General features: G+C 48.9%; 2 protein-coding genes across 2 annotated transcripts; both read left to right on the forward strand.

Annotated features, from left to right (window-relative positions):
• Positions 1-368: 368 nt before the first annotated feature.
• LOC131412944 (elongation factor 1-alpha, somatic form-like) lies at positions 369-11,053 on the forward strand. Its single transcript, XM_058553205.1, has 7 exons — positions 369-715; positions 3,789-3,968; positions 4,067-4,363; positions 7,819-7,969; positions 8,053-8,309; positions 9,192-9,426; positions 10,730-11,053. Exons 1-7 carry the CDS (start codon positions 572-574, stop codon positions 10,849-10,851), a joined length of 1,386 nt encoding a protein of 461 aa, XP_058409188.1. The 5' UTR covers positions 369-571; the 3' UTR covers positions 10,852-11,053.
• Positions 11,054-13,107: 2,054 nt separating this feature from the next.
• RPL11 (ribosomal protein L11) lies at positions 13,108-17,621 on the forward strand. Its single transcript, XM_058553207.1, has 6 exons — positions 13,108-13,128; positions 13,881-14,031; positions 15,311-15,417; positions 15,803-15,934; positions 16,989-17,099; positions 17,543-17,621. The coding sequence occupies exons 1-6, from the start codon at positions 13,123-13,125 to the stop codon at positions 17,570-17,572; spliced, it is 537 nt and encodes a 178-aa protein (XP_058409190.1). The 5' UTR covers positions 13,108-13,122; the 3' UTR covers positions 17,573-17,621.
• Positions 17,622-18,598: the final 977 nt, after the last annotated feature.

An 18,598-nucleotide genomic window follows, 5' to 3' on the forward strand; every position in this document is an offset into this window, starting at 1 on the left:
TCCCTCCTTTCACCTCCCACCCCTAGGCCTGCCTTTGACCCTTGGGCCACCTCGTAGTGCCCAGTCTGGCACTGGGGGTGGTGGGGAGAGGGTATCACTCAGCATCTCAAAGGCCAGAGGTGCCTCCTTTTGTTGGGCAGCAGCCTCCCCCTCCCCACCTGGAACACGAGAGCCCAGCCCCTGCAAGTTGGGCTGCTGGGTTTTTCCCACACGGTCCGAGGGCCAGCAGGAGCCAATGGGACCGTGGGGATGCAAGGGGTGGGCCTGGGATGTGGGCCGTAAAAGGGGGTGGGGCCGGGTGATCGGCCCTAGGTGCGAGGAGGCGTGAGGGGAGGAGCTCTGGAGGTAGGCACATCCTCCGTGGAGCTTGGGGAGAGACCAGAGCATCCTCCCCAGGTGAGAGGTGTTGTGGAGGCCTCCTTTGCCTGCCTTGCCGGCCAACTGTTTTCCTCTCCCATCTCACCCTCTGCTGGCTGAACTGGCCTAGTCCCAAGGAAGGTGAGCTGGGGGCACGGGTGGTCAGTTTTCACCCCAAGCATTCCTGCCCTCCTGTCTCCGAGCAGCCCCCAGCATGGGCAAAGAGAAGACCCACATCAACATCGTGGTCATCGGCCACGTGGACTCGGGCAAGTCCACCACGACTGGGCATCTCATCTACAAATGCGGGGGCATCGACAAGAGGACCATCGACAGGTTTGAGAAGGAGGCCTCCGAGGTGAGGCTGCTCTGCCTGAGCATCCCCTCCTTTCCAGCCTTGGTTTCCCTGGGAGGGATGCCTCATGGTGGGGGAGGGGACAGCCCAGTCCCGCTGAGCACCTGTTGGGCTGGTGGGTGCTTTCCCTTTCCATCGCGCGAGGCAGGTGGTGTGGCTGCCCTTTTCCAGGTGAGGCAAATGAGGCTCAGAGGGTTAAATAGCTTGCCTGAGGGTGGAGCCAAGGTTTAGATTCTAGTGTGACACAGGTGCCACACCGTATCTCAGGAGGTAAAGCTGCCAACATCCCCATTTAAAAGGAGGAAAAGGATTTATTGGCCATGCACCTACCATGGATCTTGGGGTAGCCCCTCAGGATACAATGGTGAACATAACAAGCCTTGGCCCCCCAGGAGCTCTTGGTCACACACCCGCGTGTCACACAACAAGCTCAGTAACGGTGTGGGTGCTGTGGGAGCCCACGGCAGGGATAATGAGCATGGCCTGGGAGGCCCTGAAGATTTCCCAGAGGAAGGGACCTCTGAGCCTTGAGGAAATGGGGAGGGTGTCCGTGAGCCATGAGGAGACCAGAACAGCAGATGCAGAGCCCCTGAGATGGAGAGTGGTTGTTTGATGAGACAGGGACATAGGCCTTGAAAGCCCTGCTTAAGGAGCCTGGCCACGGTCCCTGCAGCCACTAACAGATTGCAAGCATGGGAGTGAAGGGATCAGACAAGTCTTTTAGGAAGAGCCTGCTGGCTGCAGCATAGGGAGAACAGACTAAAGGGCCCAATGCGGGGGGCTGGAAAGCCAGTTAGGAGGTCGTCGCAGCTACCAGGTGAGCAAGGATGGGGCCTGGGCTCAGGCAGCAGCAGTGGGCATGGAGAGTAATGGATGGAGTCCAGGGACATGGAGGTGGGGAGTCCATGGAACTTAGGGGGTAGCTGTAGGCAAGGGGGGAAGAGGGGAAGAGGAGTTGAGGGTGACTCCCAAATTTCTGGCTTGGGAAATTGGATGGTCAGTGAATACCAGAGGCGGAACTGATCTGAGGTCCCAACAAGTCTACTCTTTTTTTTTTTTTTTTTTTTGGTGAGGAAGATCAGCCCTGAGCTAACATCTGTTGCCAATCGTCCTTTTTTTGCTAAGGAATATTGGCCCTGGGCTAACATCCGTGCCCATCTTCCTCTACTTTTCATATGTGGGACACCGCCACAGCATGGCTTGATAAGCTGCGTGCAGGTCTGCGCCCGGGATCTGACTTGTGAACCCCCAGCCACGGAAGTGGAGCGTGCGAACCCAACCACTATGCCACCAGGCCGGCCCCTAACAAGTCTACTCTAGATGTGTGACATTTGAGGCGTCCTTGGGGCCTTCTGTGCTGATGACTAGGGGGCAGCTGAATACTGAAGTCTGGAGCTCAGGATGGAAGTCCAGGTTGGAGCCTAGGCTATGGGATGAGCAGGGACACGCTGTGGGAAACGGTGAGGGAAGAGCGCGGGATGGGTGGGGAAAGAGGAACCCATGCGGGAGAATGGAAAGGGAGAGCCAGGGAGGGGGCTGGAAAATGGAGTGAGGTGAAGAAGCATCTCAGCAAGATGCGAGTGGTCTGTAGAACCAGCTGCTGCAAAAGTATAAATAGAGAGGATCGAAAAAAGACAGCAACAGGTCATAAATGAGTGCCATTGGCTACATAGTTCCCATTTTCCTAATCTTGGCTTTCCATGGTGCAGTCAGAATTGTTGCGGGGGCACTTATGTGGCCGGGGCTGTTAAGGAAAGCTTTAGAACCCTGAGAAAAGATGGATTGGTTCATAGCCAATGTGGTAGAAGCATAGCCAAGAAGGTTATGGAAAAACGAATGATCCGATGTTGTGGTTCTCAAACTCTTTGGGGAACTCTTTACACTCTTAAAGGGACCCAAATGAATTTTTGTTTATGTAAACTAGATCTATCTATATTTACTATATTCAAAATTAAAACTGAGTTTTAAAAATATTTAATTTATTTAAAAATAGCGGTAATAAACCCCTTACATATTAACATAAGTATCACATTTTTTTGTGTTTGAAAAGTAACTACTTTCCAAAACAAAAAATCTCAGAGTGGCATTGTCTTACATTTTTGTAGTTATCTTTAATGTCTGGCTTAATAGCAGACAGCTGGATTCTCATATCTACTTCTACATTCAATCTGTTGTGATTTCACATCATGCAGCCTCTAGAAAACACCACGAGGGGACCCTGGACCACTCTTTGAGAACTGCTTATCTAATGTGTATGCTAAACTGATGGGCTTCCTATAGCAGCAAAAGTCGGGATACTTGGTTTATGTCCTCTCTCTTAATGACCTAATTAGTTTTCTTGAGCCCACCTGGTCTCTGGTCTGTCCTCTTCTCCACTCTGCCCCTAGGGCGTAGCACAGTGCTCTAGTTAGAGCTGAAATGAACAGATGCCCAGGATCTCTCAGCTCACAAGTGGTAGTGTGGACCCTAGACCACTGTGGTAAGCTCTATATGCTACAGACTTTACCAGTGCTGAAAAAAGTTGAACTGAGTCAGGGTCCCAGTAATTATCAGTCATGGCTACCATTTAACATGGATTTGTGGTTAAAAGCTTGAACTTGAGAGTCTGATGCCTTGGGTTCAGATCCTGGCTGTGCTGCTTATTAGCTGTGTGATCTAGGGCTAATCAGTTAATGTCTCTGTTACTTCATCTGTAAAATGGAAATGATAAAACTTCACTGAGTGGTTGTGAGAATTAATCCGTGTTAAGTGCATAAAACAGCACCGGGTCCATGGTCAACATACACTTACGTGTTTGCTATTACTAACTTGAGGGCTTGCTGGTCGTGTGCCAGGCCCCTGTGCCAGGCTAGTCACTTTATCATATGGCCCTGGGGCACTCTGACTCTAAAACCTGCTCTAAAAGAAAAACTTAATTATGCAAGTAATACATTCTATTATTTAAAAATTCAAAGGCATCTCCATACACTGCCACCATGCGCTCTGACTCTCAACTTACTTGGGAACTTTCTTCTTGGTCGATGGGTGGCTTTGGAGGTAGCGGTGACCCTGGGTTTCCCTCCCACTCCTGGCCCAGATGGGCAAAGGCTCCTTCAAGTACGCCTGGGTGCTGGACAAGCTGAAGGCAGAGCGGGAGCGTGGCATCACCATTGACATCTCCCTGTGGAAGTTTGAGACCAAGAAATACTACATCACCATCATCGATGCCCCGGGTCACCGTGACTTCATCAAGAACATGATCACGGGCACCTCGCAGGTACCACGAGGTTTGCCTCGGCCCTGCTCTGGGGGTGGGCAGTGGGTGTCCCAGGCCAGGTCTGAGCTGGGCCTTCCTCTCTCTGTCCCTCGGGCCAGGCAGACTGCGCTGTGCTGATTGTGGCAAGTGGTGTAGGCGAGTTTGAGACAGGCATCTCCAAGAATGGGCAGACTCGTGAGCATGTCCTGCTGGCCTATACGCTGGGCGTGAAGCAGCTCATTGTGGCAGTCAACAAGATGGACATCACAGAGCCTCCTTACAGCAATGCGCGCTTTGAGGAGATCAGCAAGGAGGTGAAGGCCTATATCAAGAAGATTGGTTACAACTCTGAGGCTGTCGCCTTCGTGCCCATATCAGGCTGGCATGGAGACAATATGATAGAACCCAGCACCAAGGTAAGGGCTGGTGGGGCAGGGCCAATTACATGAGACTTTCCAACTCAGATCTTTGAGCTTCTCCTAGAATATAATACCCAGGATTTAGAGTGTGCTTATAGGTCAGTCACTGTGAATGATCTCCAACCCCATGGGACACATGATTTGATCCCCGTTTTACAGATGAACAAACAGAGGTAACTCAAAACTACACAACGAGTAAGCATAGAGCTGCACTGTCCAATGTGGTAGCCACTAGTTACATGTGGCTATTTAAATTATTAAAATTAAATCAAACTCAGTTCCTTAATTGTATTAGCTACATTTCAAGTGTCCAACAACCATATGGGCTACCATATTGGACAGTGCAGTTATAGAATATTTCCATCATTGCGGAAAGTTCTGCAGTGCTGGCAGAGTCTAGAATTCTAGCCCATGCTCACAGCATCTAAGCTATCCTACTTCTCAAGACGGGTTAGGCAGTGTGGGGGCAATATGAGTGTGTCTATGATATAGTCACTGTGCTCATGGATTCGAGAATCTAGAAGGGTTTAAAATTCCTAGATGAGTGTCTCCCTACCAAGGAAGTCCAGCTCTAGCATCAGACCTGTGTTCAAGCCCCAGCTCCATCCCTTGCCCACAGTAGAGAGATTAGGGAGGTGTTAACACTCTGGGCCTTAGGACTCACTTCATGGGGTTGTGAGAATTACCTGAGAGAGACTCCACAAGGGCATCTGTTTATGCATACAGTTGGTGCTCAAGTGCTAACTGCTATCATTTGTTACATCACTAAAGCCTACCTTGTCTATAACTGACTTGAGGATTCTTAACCTTTTCATCCACATGTACATATCTGTCTTTTTCTGATTATAAAAGTAATGTCTAACACTTTTACAATGAGCATTTCATGTAGATATGAAGCATAAACTGCAATCCCATGGCTTGTAGATAACCTAGTTTTCTAGTTCTTTCTAGATGTTCACAGCTGGACTCAAACTATACATAATGTTCTACAGTACTTTATTTTTAAAATTTTCCTTGCTGTTCAAACGTGTTAAATAGTTAATGGGTGTTTTGTATCACCTCTCACAGAGGTACGGTAGTTTGTTTAGCCATGTCCATTATTAAATGAAAATGGTAATTAATGACTGGAGAAATTACTATGTGCCAAACACCAGACTAAGCACTTTACATATACACAACCCCATGAAGAAGGCGTTTATTCCCATGTGAAATAAGAAAATTGGGACACAGTGCAGTTAAGGTCACCAGGTTCTAAGAATGTTGTTTTTAATTTTATTAAAAGCTGCCATAAGCATCTTGGTAAATAAGTCTTTGCATGTGTCCTCGATAGCTTAATTAGAATAAGTTCTTAATGAAACAAAGGGTAGGCATTATTTTGGAGTCTTCTGACATATACTGCCTAACTGTCCTTGAGAAAGATTAGAAGTGCCATTGGCAATGTGTTCATTTGGATGGTATTTGAACATTAGCACGCTGGGCACTGTCCTTGGTGCTGAGGGTACAGCAGTGAATGAGACGCAACTCTGCTCATGGCACCTACTGTCTTGTTGGGAGGGGGGATAATATAGTGGATGATAAGTGCTGAGAAAAATCTAAAAGGTGAAGGGACATGGTATGAGAGAGTTACTTCATATTGGGTGGTCAAGGGGGGCTCTTCTTAAATGACATTAGAGCAGAAATCTGAAGCTTTCAATGCCTGTTTCCCTATACCCTGAGTATTATTACACGTTTCAGCTGGTGAGATAGGGGGGTTTCATTCTCGTGTCCTTTTGAGCATTTATTAGGCACCTGCTATGTTCTAGATGCTAAAAGAACAAAGCATGCAGCCAGTGGACTAGATAATAGACTTGGGCTTTAGACTCAGCTCTCAAATAATACCTCTGACATCCAAGACCTCAGTTTCTCCATCTTTAAGATGGGGATGATGCCAACTACATAGGCTTGTTGTGTGGGTCTGTGAGTTGCCAAGTTCATCAAACTGAGGAGGCTGGTGTCTGGGGAGTTGACCTCATTATCAACTTCTGGTTTGGCCATTTGCCAGTCATTGGGCCTTGGCCAACCTACTTCTGACCCTCAATTATCTTCTCTGTGAAAAGAAGGAATACTCTTTTTTTTCTTATAAGTTTGAATTTATATAAAATCGCTTATTAAATTTTCTCGAAGCCTCCTATCTTCCCCTCTCTCCCACCCTCTATAATAGTTGAATATTAATAGAATTGGTAGCTTTCTTCCTTCGGCCACCAATTTTTGAGTCCTTGAGGTGTTCTGTGTGGCTTCTATACTGCCTAGCTCTGCTTCTCTTCAATGGAAGAAGGCTTCCGTTTCTGGAACCTTCTTCCCCATCCACCAAAGCCTTCCCTGATCTCCCTTCCCAACCGTTGCACCCATGGCAGTTGCTGCCTCCTCCCCGTCCTGAGAGTCTCACCAAGGACTGAGAGTGACCGTTCACCGAGAGCTTGCTGTGTGTGACCCCAGGGCTGGGGCACCTCTCCCAGGTCCTGCCTTTAACCGTCAGCTGTAGTGCTGAGGTAGGGGCTGGCGTTTCCTTTGACACTGATGGGAGACAGGTTTCAAAGCCTAGAGGTTTATTCAAGAACTCATGGCTGGAAAAGAGGAACTTCATCAGAATTCCGAGAGTCTGCCTGACCTAAGGCCCAAGTGCTGACCAGCTCTGCTGCTTGGTGTTCTGGCCGACCTTAACGTCAACCACCTCGGTTCTTTCTGTACCTTGTCTGTCCTGGATTTCCAGTTAACTGATACATCTTTGAGGGCAAGATGATGTCTCTGATGAACTCTGGCCAGGGTTTTTAGAGGAGTAAATATAAAGTCTGCTTAAAAGGCATGTATACAATGTACTGTCATACTGAAAGTCATCCTCCTAGAAGGTCTTATACTCAATAATGCTGCCCTCACTTGCAATTCTGCTCCCTTGGTCTTTAGACCCTGCAGCACATTCTTCAGGGTACCTCTGTTGTGGAACATCTTAGTCTTCAGAAGGTATGAGTGTTAGAGTATTTGAGTCTTGTTTTCATTACTCCTCCAGTGCTTACTTAGCTTTGCTGTATGTTAACAAGTACTTTCTCTTCTCTAGACCTCAGTTTCCCCACCTGTGTAATGCAGATGGAATGAGATCTAAGGGCTATTCAGATTCTAGGAATCTCTGCTTCCTGAAATATGTTGGCTCAACTCAGAGGCCTGTGAGATTTAGTCATTGCCACCATTGAGTGGGCGCATGGTACGTGTCAAGCCTTGTGCTTGGTGGACTGCCTGTGGTCTTTTGTGTCTTTACACTGGTCTGCAAGGTGGGCAGTGATATTGCCGTGGCACAGATGAGGAAGCCAAGGCTCACAATGCATAAAGAAATTGCTTGAGGTCCCATGTTAAGTAAGGGCCAGTACCTGGGACAGGTGCTTTTGGGGCTGCATGAGCTGCACCCTTGGTGGTTTTTCTAGATGCCCTGGTTCAAAGGCTGGAAGATCACCAGGAAGGAAGGGACCATGGCAGGCATGACGCTGCTGGAAGCACTGGACTCCATCGTGCCCCCTGCCCGCCCTATGGACAAGCCCCTGCGGCTGCCCCTGCAGGATGTGTACAAGATTGGGGGTGAGAACATGCCATGTAGGGTACTCGGGTTGGGGGTCCACTGGGGTCTGGCTGCTGATGGCCCGGTTGCTCTGTCCCTCTAGGTATTGGCACTGTGCCTGTGGGCCGGGTGGAAACTGGCTTCCTCAAACCGGGTATGGTGGTGACCTTTGCCCCCTGCAACATCACCACGGAGGTCAAGTCTGTGGAGATGCACCACGAGGCCCTGGCCGAGGCCCTGCCTGGTGATAACGTGGGCTTCAACGTGAAGAACGTGTCCGTGAAGGACATCAGGCGGGGCAACGTGGCGGGGGACAGCAAGAATGACCCACCCTTAGAGGCGGGGAGCTTCATCTCGCAGGTGAGAAGGCCCACTTAGGAGTGACCTCCTGAGGTGGCCATGCTGTCCTGTGAGCAGGATGGGTCACTGGGTCATTCAGGAAGTGATCACTGAGCACGTACTCTGTGCTGGGCACTTGACGGCAGTGTGGGTAGAGTCAGACAATCTGGGTTAGAGTCCTGACTCTACAGTTTATTTGCTGCTTGCCCTTGAACGAGACAGTGCATTTTGCTGAACCTATTAATTTCCAGAATACAGTCTTGAGGCCTTCAAGTAGAGCAGTTCTCAAACCGGGTGGATTAGAATCACCGGGGAACTGTTTCAAAAATGCAGATTCCTAGGCCTCTCTCCAGTAGTTCTGATTCAATAGGTCTCTGTGGAAACTGGGAATCTGTATGTTTGGAGCTCTCAGGTGTTTTCTTGGCCCAGAGTTAGAATATGAAGCCCTTTCTTAATGCAGTGTCTGACACATTCTTAGATGCATGTGGAGGCTGGTGCTACCTGGCAGTGATCTTGGGAGCATTAAATGAGGTGACGTATAAGACAGCTGTCCTGGGGCTGCTTAACAAGTTAGGTAGCTGCTATTATTATAATCCATTTTTCTAAATGGCGGGGAGAAGCAGTACATGTAATGACATCTATGTGTGTAGGTTTTAGTATTACTCATGCTCAGCTCGGCCTCTTCCTATGAAATTTCAGGTAAGTTACTCAGGCTCCCTGCTGTGAAAATTAAATTGGGATGCATGAGATTTGCTTTGCATGGAACTTGGTCTACCCTATACATGTTCACTCGTTCCCTATAATTTACAGCGTGTCCAAGGCACCTGACGGCTTAGCTGGTTAGGGCCACCTCCTTTGAAGGACGGTTGGCCAATGCCCTCCCCATCCTACCCTGCATTCCAGGTGATCATTCTCAACCATCCCGGCAGCATTGCAGCTGGCTACTCGCCAGTCCTGGACTGCCACACAGCCCACATCGCCTGCAAGTTTGCAGAGCTGAGAGAGAAGATCGACCGGCGCTCAGGCAAGAAGCTGGAAGACAGCCCCAAAGCCCTGAAGTCTGGGGACTCGGCCATCGTCCAGATGATCCCGGGCAAGCCCATGTGCGTGGAGAGCTTCTCCGAGTTCCCACCCCTTGGTAAGGCCCAACAGCACCTGACTGCCAGGGCTGCCCCTTCCTCCTCCTGGCTCCAGGGAGCCAGTTGACCAATGTGTCACACCTGAGCCAGGTAGTGGAACCTGGTCAGAAGGATCTGAGTGCCAAGTTAGCAGGGCCCAGAAAGGGAAAGCAGCTTGCCTAGTGACACACGGCAAGGCAGGGGCCACTTTAGAGCCTTGCTACTCAAAGTGTGGTCCGTGGACCAGGCATCGCCTGGGAGTGGGTTAGGAATGCAGAATCTCAGGCTCCATCCAGACCTGCTGAACTCAGATCTGCGTTTTAACAAGACCCCATGTAACTGGGATGCACATCAGTGTGAGAAGCACTGACGGAGAGGAGGGGAATAGAGCAGAGATTAGTAGGGACTTTCTTTTTCCTTCCTTCTCTCTATTGAGTAGCTTTCAAACCTGGTGGATTACCAGAACCATTCACGGAGACCATTAAACCCAGAGGCTCAGGCCCTGATAGACTTACTTGGTCAAGGCTGCAATGTAGGGGTCTGTTTCTTAGATTACCCAAGTAAGCTATGCATGGCTGGGCTTCAACCATTAACCTAGATGGTTCTGAACTCAAATATATAGGGAGTAGGCACTTATATGAAGGGCTAGATGTTAGATATTTACAAATAAACAAGTCCCTGCCCTCAGGGTCTCCCAGTTAATGGGGAAGGAGGTAAATTTCAAAAGGCTAATTTTAGAGGTGGGCCAAAGAGGCTGCTACACGAATTTTGCAATGCTGGGTTAGTTCCTCCTATCCCTTCCAAAAATCCTGAGGCTTGAAGCCAGGTGCCAAAGCCTTTCCCTCCACAGTTTGAAGTTAGGGGAGCATTCAAGAACCCCCAGAAGCAACTGCCAGATTCACAGTTGAATGTAAATGAGATCCATCCACTGGGCTGTAATGGGCACAGAGAATGTGCTGGTTGCCTGGAGGCTGGGGGCATTAGTACAGTAGGGTGGTGGGTGCACCGAAGCAAAGCTCTCCTGTGACCTTTATTTATGCAAGCAGGACAGTGAAGTGGCTGAGAATATAAGCACTGGTGTGAGACTTCTGGGTTTTCAACCATTAAAACCAGGTGACCTGCAACTTCTGTGCCTCAGTTTTCTTATCTGTAAAAGAGAGAACAATAATGCGATTTACTGAGAGAGCTGTTGGGAGAATTAATGAGCCTATAAGTAGATCTCAAAGTATCACTTACATGGCTCACTTGACTTCCTGTGCAGGTGTCCCATAGCTTACGCCCTGGCAGTGTTCCCCACTTGTTTCTCCGCATCCTGTGTCCTAGGTCGCTTCGCTGTGCGTGACATGAGGCAGACGGTGGCTGTCGGGGTCATCAAGGCTGTGGAGAAAAAAGCAGCGTCTGGTGGCAGAGTCACCAAGTCAGCCGTGAAAGCGGCCAGGAAGTGAGTGGTGACAGCTCCTTCGGGCCCCTGCAGGCCACAGGCAGCCCACACGGAGCCACACCTGGGAAAGAGCGGGTCAAGGAGAAGCCTTGGACTTGCTCTTCTCTTGCCTGAACTGTCGTAAATGTGCCCCTGCTCACGCAGGTTTCCCTTTGTGGATGAGTTTGAGGTCTGGGAATAAAGTACAGCACGTCTTTTTGCCTCTGCCTCTGCTGACCTTGGCGTCTTGAGCCAGGAGGACACAGGTCGGGTGTTGGGTCTGCTTCTGCCCCTCTGCCTGCCTTCTGGGGGCCTGACTGGTGCAAGCAGCAGAGAGCTGGGGTCACAGGGAGGAAGAGGTGTAGAGGGGAAACCTTTGGCCCGGGCCTTGTTCATCAGCTCCTAGAACAGGACTGGGGCTCTGGTCTCAGACTGCCTGATTTAAACAGTGTCTATAAAAGTCACTAAACTTCTGTGTAGCCTTGTCTGCTCAGCCGTAAAACGGGAAAACAGTAACAGTATCTGCCTCCACAGGGATGTTGAAGATTAAGTGAACCAGTAGGACCTGCTGGACATGATAAACTAGCTATTAATTAGCTACTCTAGTTGACACGGTGTGGGCGCTGGAACCAAGAGAGAGCTATCCTGAGGAAGTTCTGTCGGAGAAAAGTTAGGGAAGGGAAGGGAATGAGACTGAGTTTGGAGAATGAGCTCTGTGTTATATCTTTGTAGGTACGTGTTTCCCTCAGGTTATTTTCTGCACTTTGACAATTTCAGAGTTACAGATAAATTGCAAGAAGTCCCATGTATCCTTCACCTAGATTCCCCAAATCTTAAATTTACCACATTTGCTTTATCCTTTTCACTCTAAATATACATTTTTTTTTCTGAACCATTTGAGAGTAAGCTGCAGACATAATGCCCGTTTACCCCCAATACTGAATGTGTATTTTTTAAACCCAAGGGCATTCTTATATACCCAAGGTCAAGTAATCAGAATGAGGGCATTAAATTAACATGGGTACATTTCTGAAGTCTACAGACCTGTCCCAATAACATACTTGATAGCAAAAGAAAATCCAGGATCATGTGTTGCATTCAATTGTCTTATCTCTTTAGCACAAGTTTTGAAGCAGCTCCTCTGTTGGGTCTGGCCTTCCCAGAGGTCTGGCTGGGGGCCCAGCTCTAGGCTAGCTGGTGGTGCTCTATGGAGGAGGCTCAAAGGAGGGGTCTTTTGTCTTCGCCCTCCTCCATCAGCCTAGCTTCCCAGAAGTGCCCTTTTGTCCCTACAGGGAGGGCCTGGGGGCTTCTGCCTCCCCTATGATGATAAGAGAAGGGGATTACAGCAGCAGAAGGAAGCGGCTTGGCTCCTTTTCCACCAAGGCCCTGTATGTTCTCCTTTTCCCATTTGTTCCTGTGAAAGGAACTGGCTGACTCAAGGCCGGCTTCTACCTGGGATGCGGATCCTGGCACTCCCTTGGGTCCTGCTGCTGAGGATTTAGTGCAAACCAGAGAGCCCTATTGTTGTCCGAGACTGGAGTCCTTGTCTGTCAGAGACTAATCTGCCAGCCACCTTTGTGCCTGCAGGATAACCATCTCTTGATGACATACCATATGTAACATTTTGTGGGGAGGGGTGTTGCTTGGATAGAGTGCATTTATATTAACAACAAGAGTAACCACTTATTGTGGGCTTATTATGTGCTCTACATGATTACCTCATTTAATTTTCACAACAATCTCATGTGATATGAGTACCTAATTTAAAGATGAAGAAAACTGCGGCTGAAAGAGGTTTAATTAGTAATCTGCCCCAGGTCACATAGCTATGAGCTAGCCAAGACAGGACCACATCTGCCTGTCTTCATAGCTCGGGATTCTTAAACCACCACTCAGTTCTAACTGTATAAGTTCCATTTGTTTACACTGTTACAGAATAAATTATTTTGCTTTATAGTTTGCATAATTGAGTTAATGTAGTTCTGCCTGTTTCATCACGCAAGAACCACCAAGTCCTGAGACTGTGGGAGGGAAGGGCGTCAATGGGCACTGGAAGCTCGAGGAAATGCCAGTTCAGGGAGCTTTAAACACTATTTTTGGAAAACCCCGGTCCCAGTCTTCAGCTGCGTCGCCTGCAGTTGCTAGCAGTATCCACGCGGGGGCGCCGGCGCCGCGCTGCTCCAGACGCGCCTCTCTTCCTCTCCCTCATCTCTCTGGTGAGCTTGGGATAAAAGCCCGCCTCCTGGCCCATGAGGCCCTGGGCCGGAAGCTTCACTTTCTCTTCCTGTTTCCCACCATGGCGGTAAGTAGCTGAGGCTGGGGTTTGCTTCCCTTCATCCATTTCCATCCACGGCCCGCCGAGCCCGCGGGGGCTGCGGAGCCCGTGGCCCGAGGACAACGGACTCCGCAGTGCTGGCCGTGCCGAACCTGGCATAGCCATGTGGCCTGAGGGCGCGGACCTGGACCCTGTCGTCCTTTCTCCCGCCCTCCTAGGAGCGGGCTCGGGGCCGCCGCCCGCCGGGCTCAGAAGCGCGGCTCGTAGGCTGCAGCGAGGGCGAGTGGAGCGCACGGAGGGGTGTGGGACACGGGGCCCGGACCTGTTTCCGTTCCCGCGGGCTGGAGACGCGCGCGGTGCGCGGGACTCTCAGCCGCTTCCTCCGCTTCGGGAGGGCGCCGCCAAGCTGCCCTAGAACGGGGTGGGCGACGTCGCACCACGTGCTTGCTGAGCAGTTACGTGCTGTTTCTGCCCCCCTCCCCCGTCGGCCTTCTGCGAGGCGCGCTCCCGTCACCCTGCACGTTGAGTCCCTTGGGGTTCGTCCTCAGTGTCCAGGTGCCTGTCCTGTTTCTGCTCCCCCATCCTTCAGTGGGGGAGGAGAAACAAGATCCCGAGCTGTCGTCTTGACGCCTCGCAGACAGACGCGGTGGTACCTTGTTCTTAACTCCTCGGCCTTTGTTGCGATTCGGGATGGGCAGACGCCAGTAGGCCGTGTAGGAAAATGCTGGGCTGGCGGTGGTGGGGTTGAGGTTGTTGACTCCTGCGCTTCCCTGTTGCAGCAGGATCAAGGTGAGAAGGAGAACCCCATGCGGGAGCTTCGCATCCGCAAGCTCTGCCTCAACATCTGCGTGGGGGAGAGTGGGGACAGACTGACGCGGGCAGCCAAGGTGCTGGAACAGCTCACCGGCCAGACCCCGGTGTTCTCCAAGGGTGAGTGGGGGCCGGCGCGGGGGCACTGGCCGCTCTGCCCGCCTGGGTGTTTCTTAACTGCTTCGCTGTCAAGCCTGTTGAGTGTCCGTTTTGAAAGTGTCAAAGTCGGCACCCTTTAAAAGCATTGCCTTCCTGAGCTACCCCAGAAGTATCTTTTCAAGATTGGGTGTGGCGTTGGAATACCAGATTTTACTAGCCCAAGTAAAGATTTTCCAGGTACGGGGGATGAGGTGGAGTGGAAATGGTGGGAGTGCAGTGCATGGTGTTAGGTCTGATAAGCAGTTAGGCTTACACAGGCTGCGTTAGGAGCAGGGCTGTGTACCCTGACTAACTGGGTTCAAATACTGGCTCCACCACTTGCTCGTCTGTGACTTTGGCCTCTGTGGACTTAAGCTGCATACTTGCACAAAAGGAAAGATGATGCTTGCTTTATAAGATTGTGGAGAACATTGTGGAGAGAATTGTGGAATGAGTTAGTGTATATGAAATACCTGCTACATATCAAGCACAATGTAGGCGTTGTTATTGTTTTGTTACTTTTTTGTTTTTCAAGTTTCATTGAGGCCGGCCCGGTGGTGTAGCGGTTAAGTGCGCGCGCTCCGCTGCGGCGGCGCGGGGTTCGGATCCCAGGCGCGCACCGACGCACTGCTTGTCGGGCCATGCTGTGGTGGCGTTTCATATAAAGTGGAGGAAGATGGGTACGGATGTTAGCCCAGGGCCAGTCTTCCTCAGCAAAAAGAGAGGATTGGCAGATGTTAGCTCAGTTTGTGATCTTCCTCACACACACAAAAAAAGTTTCATTGTTTTAGGATAGTGGAATATGACAAGTTTCTTGGGTTCAGATCCTGCCAGTTATTATCAACTCTGATCTTGGGCAAGTGAATCTCGCACAATCTCATCTGTAAAATGGGGATAACGGTACAGTAAGGTTTTAGCAAATATTAGCTGTTACCAATGTTTTGTTTTCTTTAGAACACAGTTATCTTTTTTTCTGGGGACCTATTCTGGTTGTGAACTTGCTGTTCCTGAGACTTAGACATTGTGACTTGGAGCTCTTAATTGCTTGAGGATGGCTGAATGACTTGGAGGTTGGAAAATCACTTTCCTCTGTTAAACAGATGAGACCAGTATAACAGATGTAGGTGACACTGGTTAGAACAGCACCATTTAGAGTAGATTGATACTTAATGTCTCTTTGGAGTTGTGGGGATGATGTTGTGGGGAAGAGGTGAGTGCAGTGGGAGTGTGACAACACCTGACTCCTTGTTACCCCCTGCAGCCAGATACACCGTCAGATCCTTTGGCATCAGGAGAAATGAGAAGATTGCCGTCCACTGCACAGTCCGTGGGGCCAAGGCAGAGGAAATCTTGGAGAAAGGTCTAAAGGTGAGGCTGATCCCATCGTGGGGTGATACTGGAGTGCCAGCTTAACACATGTAGATAATTATAGTGGCAGTAGTTACACAATGTACTGTCTTTGGTGGTCTGATTTTTTTTTTTTTTTTTAAAGTTCTGAAGGGCTTTTCCTGCACTCAGCAGGGTTAACCTGTATTTGATCCTTTCTCTGGGTTTTTCCCTGCCCTTTGAAAGTTGGGAGAGTTCTATAAAATCCATAGTTGGGATGTGATTGGTGTACTGGGGAAATCAGATTTTGTTCCTGGCCCAGTTGCGTCGAATTAGATTTCTGGGTGCTGAGTGTTGCAGGCTAAACTAATTATTTGGGGGAAATTTGAGTTGACAAGGAGTGTGATGGCTGCATGTTTCTCTTCAGGTGCGAGAGTATGAGTTAAGAAAAAATAACTTCTCAGATACTGGAAACTTTGGTTTTGGAATTCAAGAACACATCGATCTGGGGATCAAATATGACCCGAGCATTGGTATCTACGGCCTGGACTTCTACGTGGTATGAATATTCAGTCTTTTCCACTCCTGGTCTGTGAGGACAGTAGAATCGCCTTTATTTCATATGTGCTATCTTGATGTTCAAATGTTGGACTGAAGCTTTGAGTGTTGTCTGCTTTTGTCTTCTCCCCCTTGGGAAGATGTGCCTTGTTTGTGGCAGGTGTAGGGAGGGATCCAGCACTGAACTAGGTAGATAAGATCTTGCTTTTGTGAAGCTTACAGTCTAAGCTCTAGGAAGCACTGATAAGGTTAAAGGTAGATGAAGGAAACTATTCCATCCAGCCACTGAATTGAAAATTTGAGAGTGTATGGTGCTGCATTTGGCATGTGGGTTGGCTGCACTGAGGCTGCCATTTCCCAGCTCCTTCCCTTAGACCTTGGGGATTGGGTGGCTTTCCATCCAGAGGATATAGAAGCTGGTTTGGTGGTGCAGCTGTTGCTCAGGATGGGAATTTCAATGTAGAAATAACCATTTGTGTTCCTGCAATGTTTTGGTGCAACCATAAAACTAAATAACAAAAATCAGAAGTCTTGACTAGTATGGAACCTGAATGATGGCTGCACTCTCATTAGATTTGAATAGTCAAACAGTAATGAGAACTGGGTGCTCACAGGGAGTTTGGGAACAGCAAATCTTTAAGAAGCACTTTTGACCTGAAGCAGAACGAGGGAAACATAACAATTTCTTTGTGCTTCTCAGAATTTGAAGTTTTCTACGGTGCACATGTTGTAGTAAGATGTTTTTTAATGTTACTTTTAAAAATAAAAGTGCTTTGGGGATGGGAGAGCAGTGGTGGAGAATCCTTAGCTACCATTGGAAGTTAGGAAGGGGGGAGGTGTTGCAGGTTCCAGCCTCCAAAGCAAACGTATAGTATGGTGGTGTGTTGTCCAGGATGCTGGTAACTGTTCCATGAGACACTGAGATCATGAGTCTCTTGCTCCAGAATTCGTTGGGCCACAGGTGACTCTTGAAGATCAGTCTCCAATGTGTGAGTCTTGTCCATCTGCTCTTGACTCTGAGCTGGCTAGGTGACTGTTGGTTATTCCTGGGACAGGTGCTGGGTAGGCCAGGTTTCAGCATCGCAGACAAGAAGCGCAGGACAGGCTGCATTGGGGCCAAACACAGAATCAGCAAAGAGGAGGCCATGCGCTGGTTCCAACAGAAGGTAAAGCTGATTTATCTCAGGTGGAGTGGTGGAATGTGGTGTTGGTGAATGGTGTTGGGCTTTGGGGATGCAAAATGTAGCACTATTTGGTGGGTAGCAGCTCTAAAGATAGAATATTTGGGCACCTTGGCAAATGGGGGCTTCAGGGTTGGTGGTTTAAAAGAACGCCCAGAACCAGGCCTTCTCCTCACCCGCATGAATGCAGGTGGCTGGGAGGGGAGGAATATAGTTTTAATATGAGCACCTTTTTTTCTCGGGGTATAGTGCAGTTAAGAACAGCGTAGTAGTTATTAAAACTGGCCAGTTTCCTGTTTAGTCCAGAAGGGATATGGGATTCAGAGCCGAAGTTCATGTTGCAGATTTGAATTTTCAAGCGTTAGCCATTGCTGCAATCTTTGCTGTTGCCTCCTGTTCTGAAAAAAATAAAATCTCTTCTCTTTCAGTATGATGGGATCATCCTTCCTGGCAAATAAATTCCCGTTTCTATCCAAAAGGCCAATAAAAAGTTTTCAGTGAAATGTACATTACTGTTGTGTATTCTGTGAAAGGAGCCTGGCCATATTCAAGTCCTTGGACCTCAAGCCACTTAAAGCTTCGATGGGAATAGCTGGTAACAACCCTGTCATCCTCTGATTGGATGCCAGTGTTTGCGGCAAATCCAAGCCTGAGCTTCGCAGCATTGCCTGTGCCCACCACACCCTTGTTGTTGGGCTGTGGTGCAGTAGTCCCCTGGAAACTGATCTTAGAGGGGAGAGGACGGTTGGGGCTGGGGTTTGAGTTTAGAGCCTTAATTAAAGGTGGGGTGCCGTGCTCCTGTGTGCCGGGAGGCTCTCCTCTATTCGGTGATTCTCTTCTTCACTAGAGATTTTACCAGCACTGATGTCTGGTGAAGGGTTCACAGGCTTTGGTGTGATGCTCGGGGTTAAATTTGTTTTAACTATTTAGGCTTGCTTTTCCTTTAAAATGAGGAGAATCTATAGGGTTGTTGAGAGGCAGCATAGGTAGAGGGTGGTCCTTGAGGCAAATTGCCTGGATTCAATTCCCTGACCTCCCTTTTATTAGCTGTTACGTTAAGCAAATTAATCTCTCTGCCTCAGTTTCTTCACTGTACCATGGAGGCAATAATAATAGTAGTACGTCCTGGAGGGTTAAATGGTGTAATAGCCTGTGGAATGCTTAGACTTGTACCAGGCACATGGAGCTCAGAAGGGGCTAATTTTGTGTTTTGGTATACGAGAAATGTTACTATAACCAGTTTGCTTCCCCTGTGGTGTGAAAGCAGAATTTTCTTGCCTGTGTTTTTCCAGGTCACTGAAGCAGGGACATTCAGAAGGCACCATTTCTCTGACTGTTAAGACGCAGTACTTGGCCAGTGGTTCACAGTTTTCAATCTTGAGTTTAAATTTTGAGCACCTGTTAATTCAGTTCAATAATTTCCTCACTTGTGACTAATGAGTTAAATTGTTCTTGAGCCAGGCCACTTTTCATTGCTGTTAAAT

This window comes from Diceros bicornis, chromosome 13 (genome assembly GCF_020826845.1).
Source record: "Diceros bicornis minor isolate mBicDic1 chromosome 13, mDicBic1.mat.cur, whole genome shotgun sequence".
In the NCBI taxonomy this organism is placed as follows: Eukaryota; Metazoa; Chordata; class Mammalia; order Perissodactyla; family Rhinocerotidae; genus Diceros; species Diceros bicornis.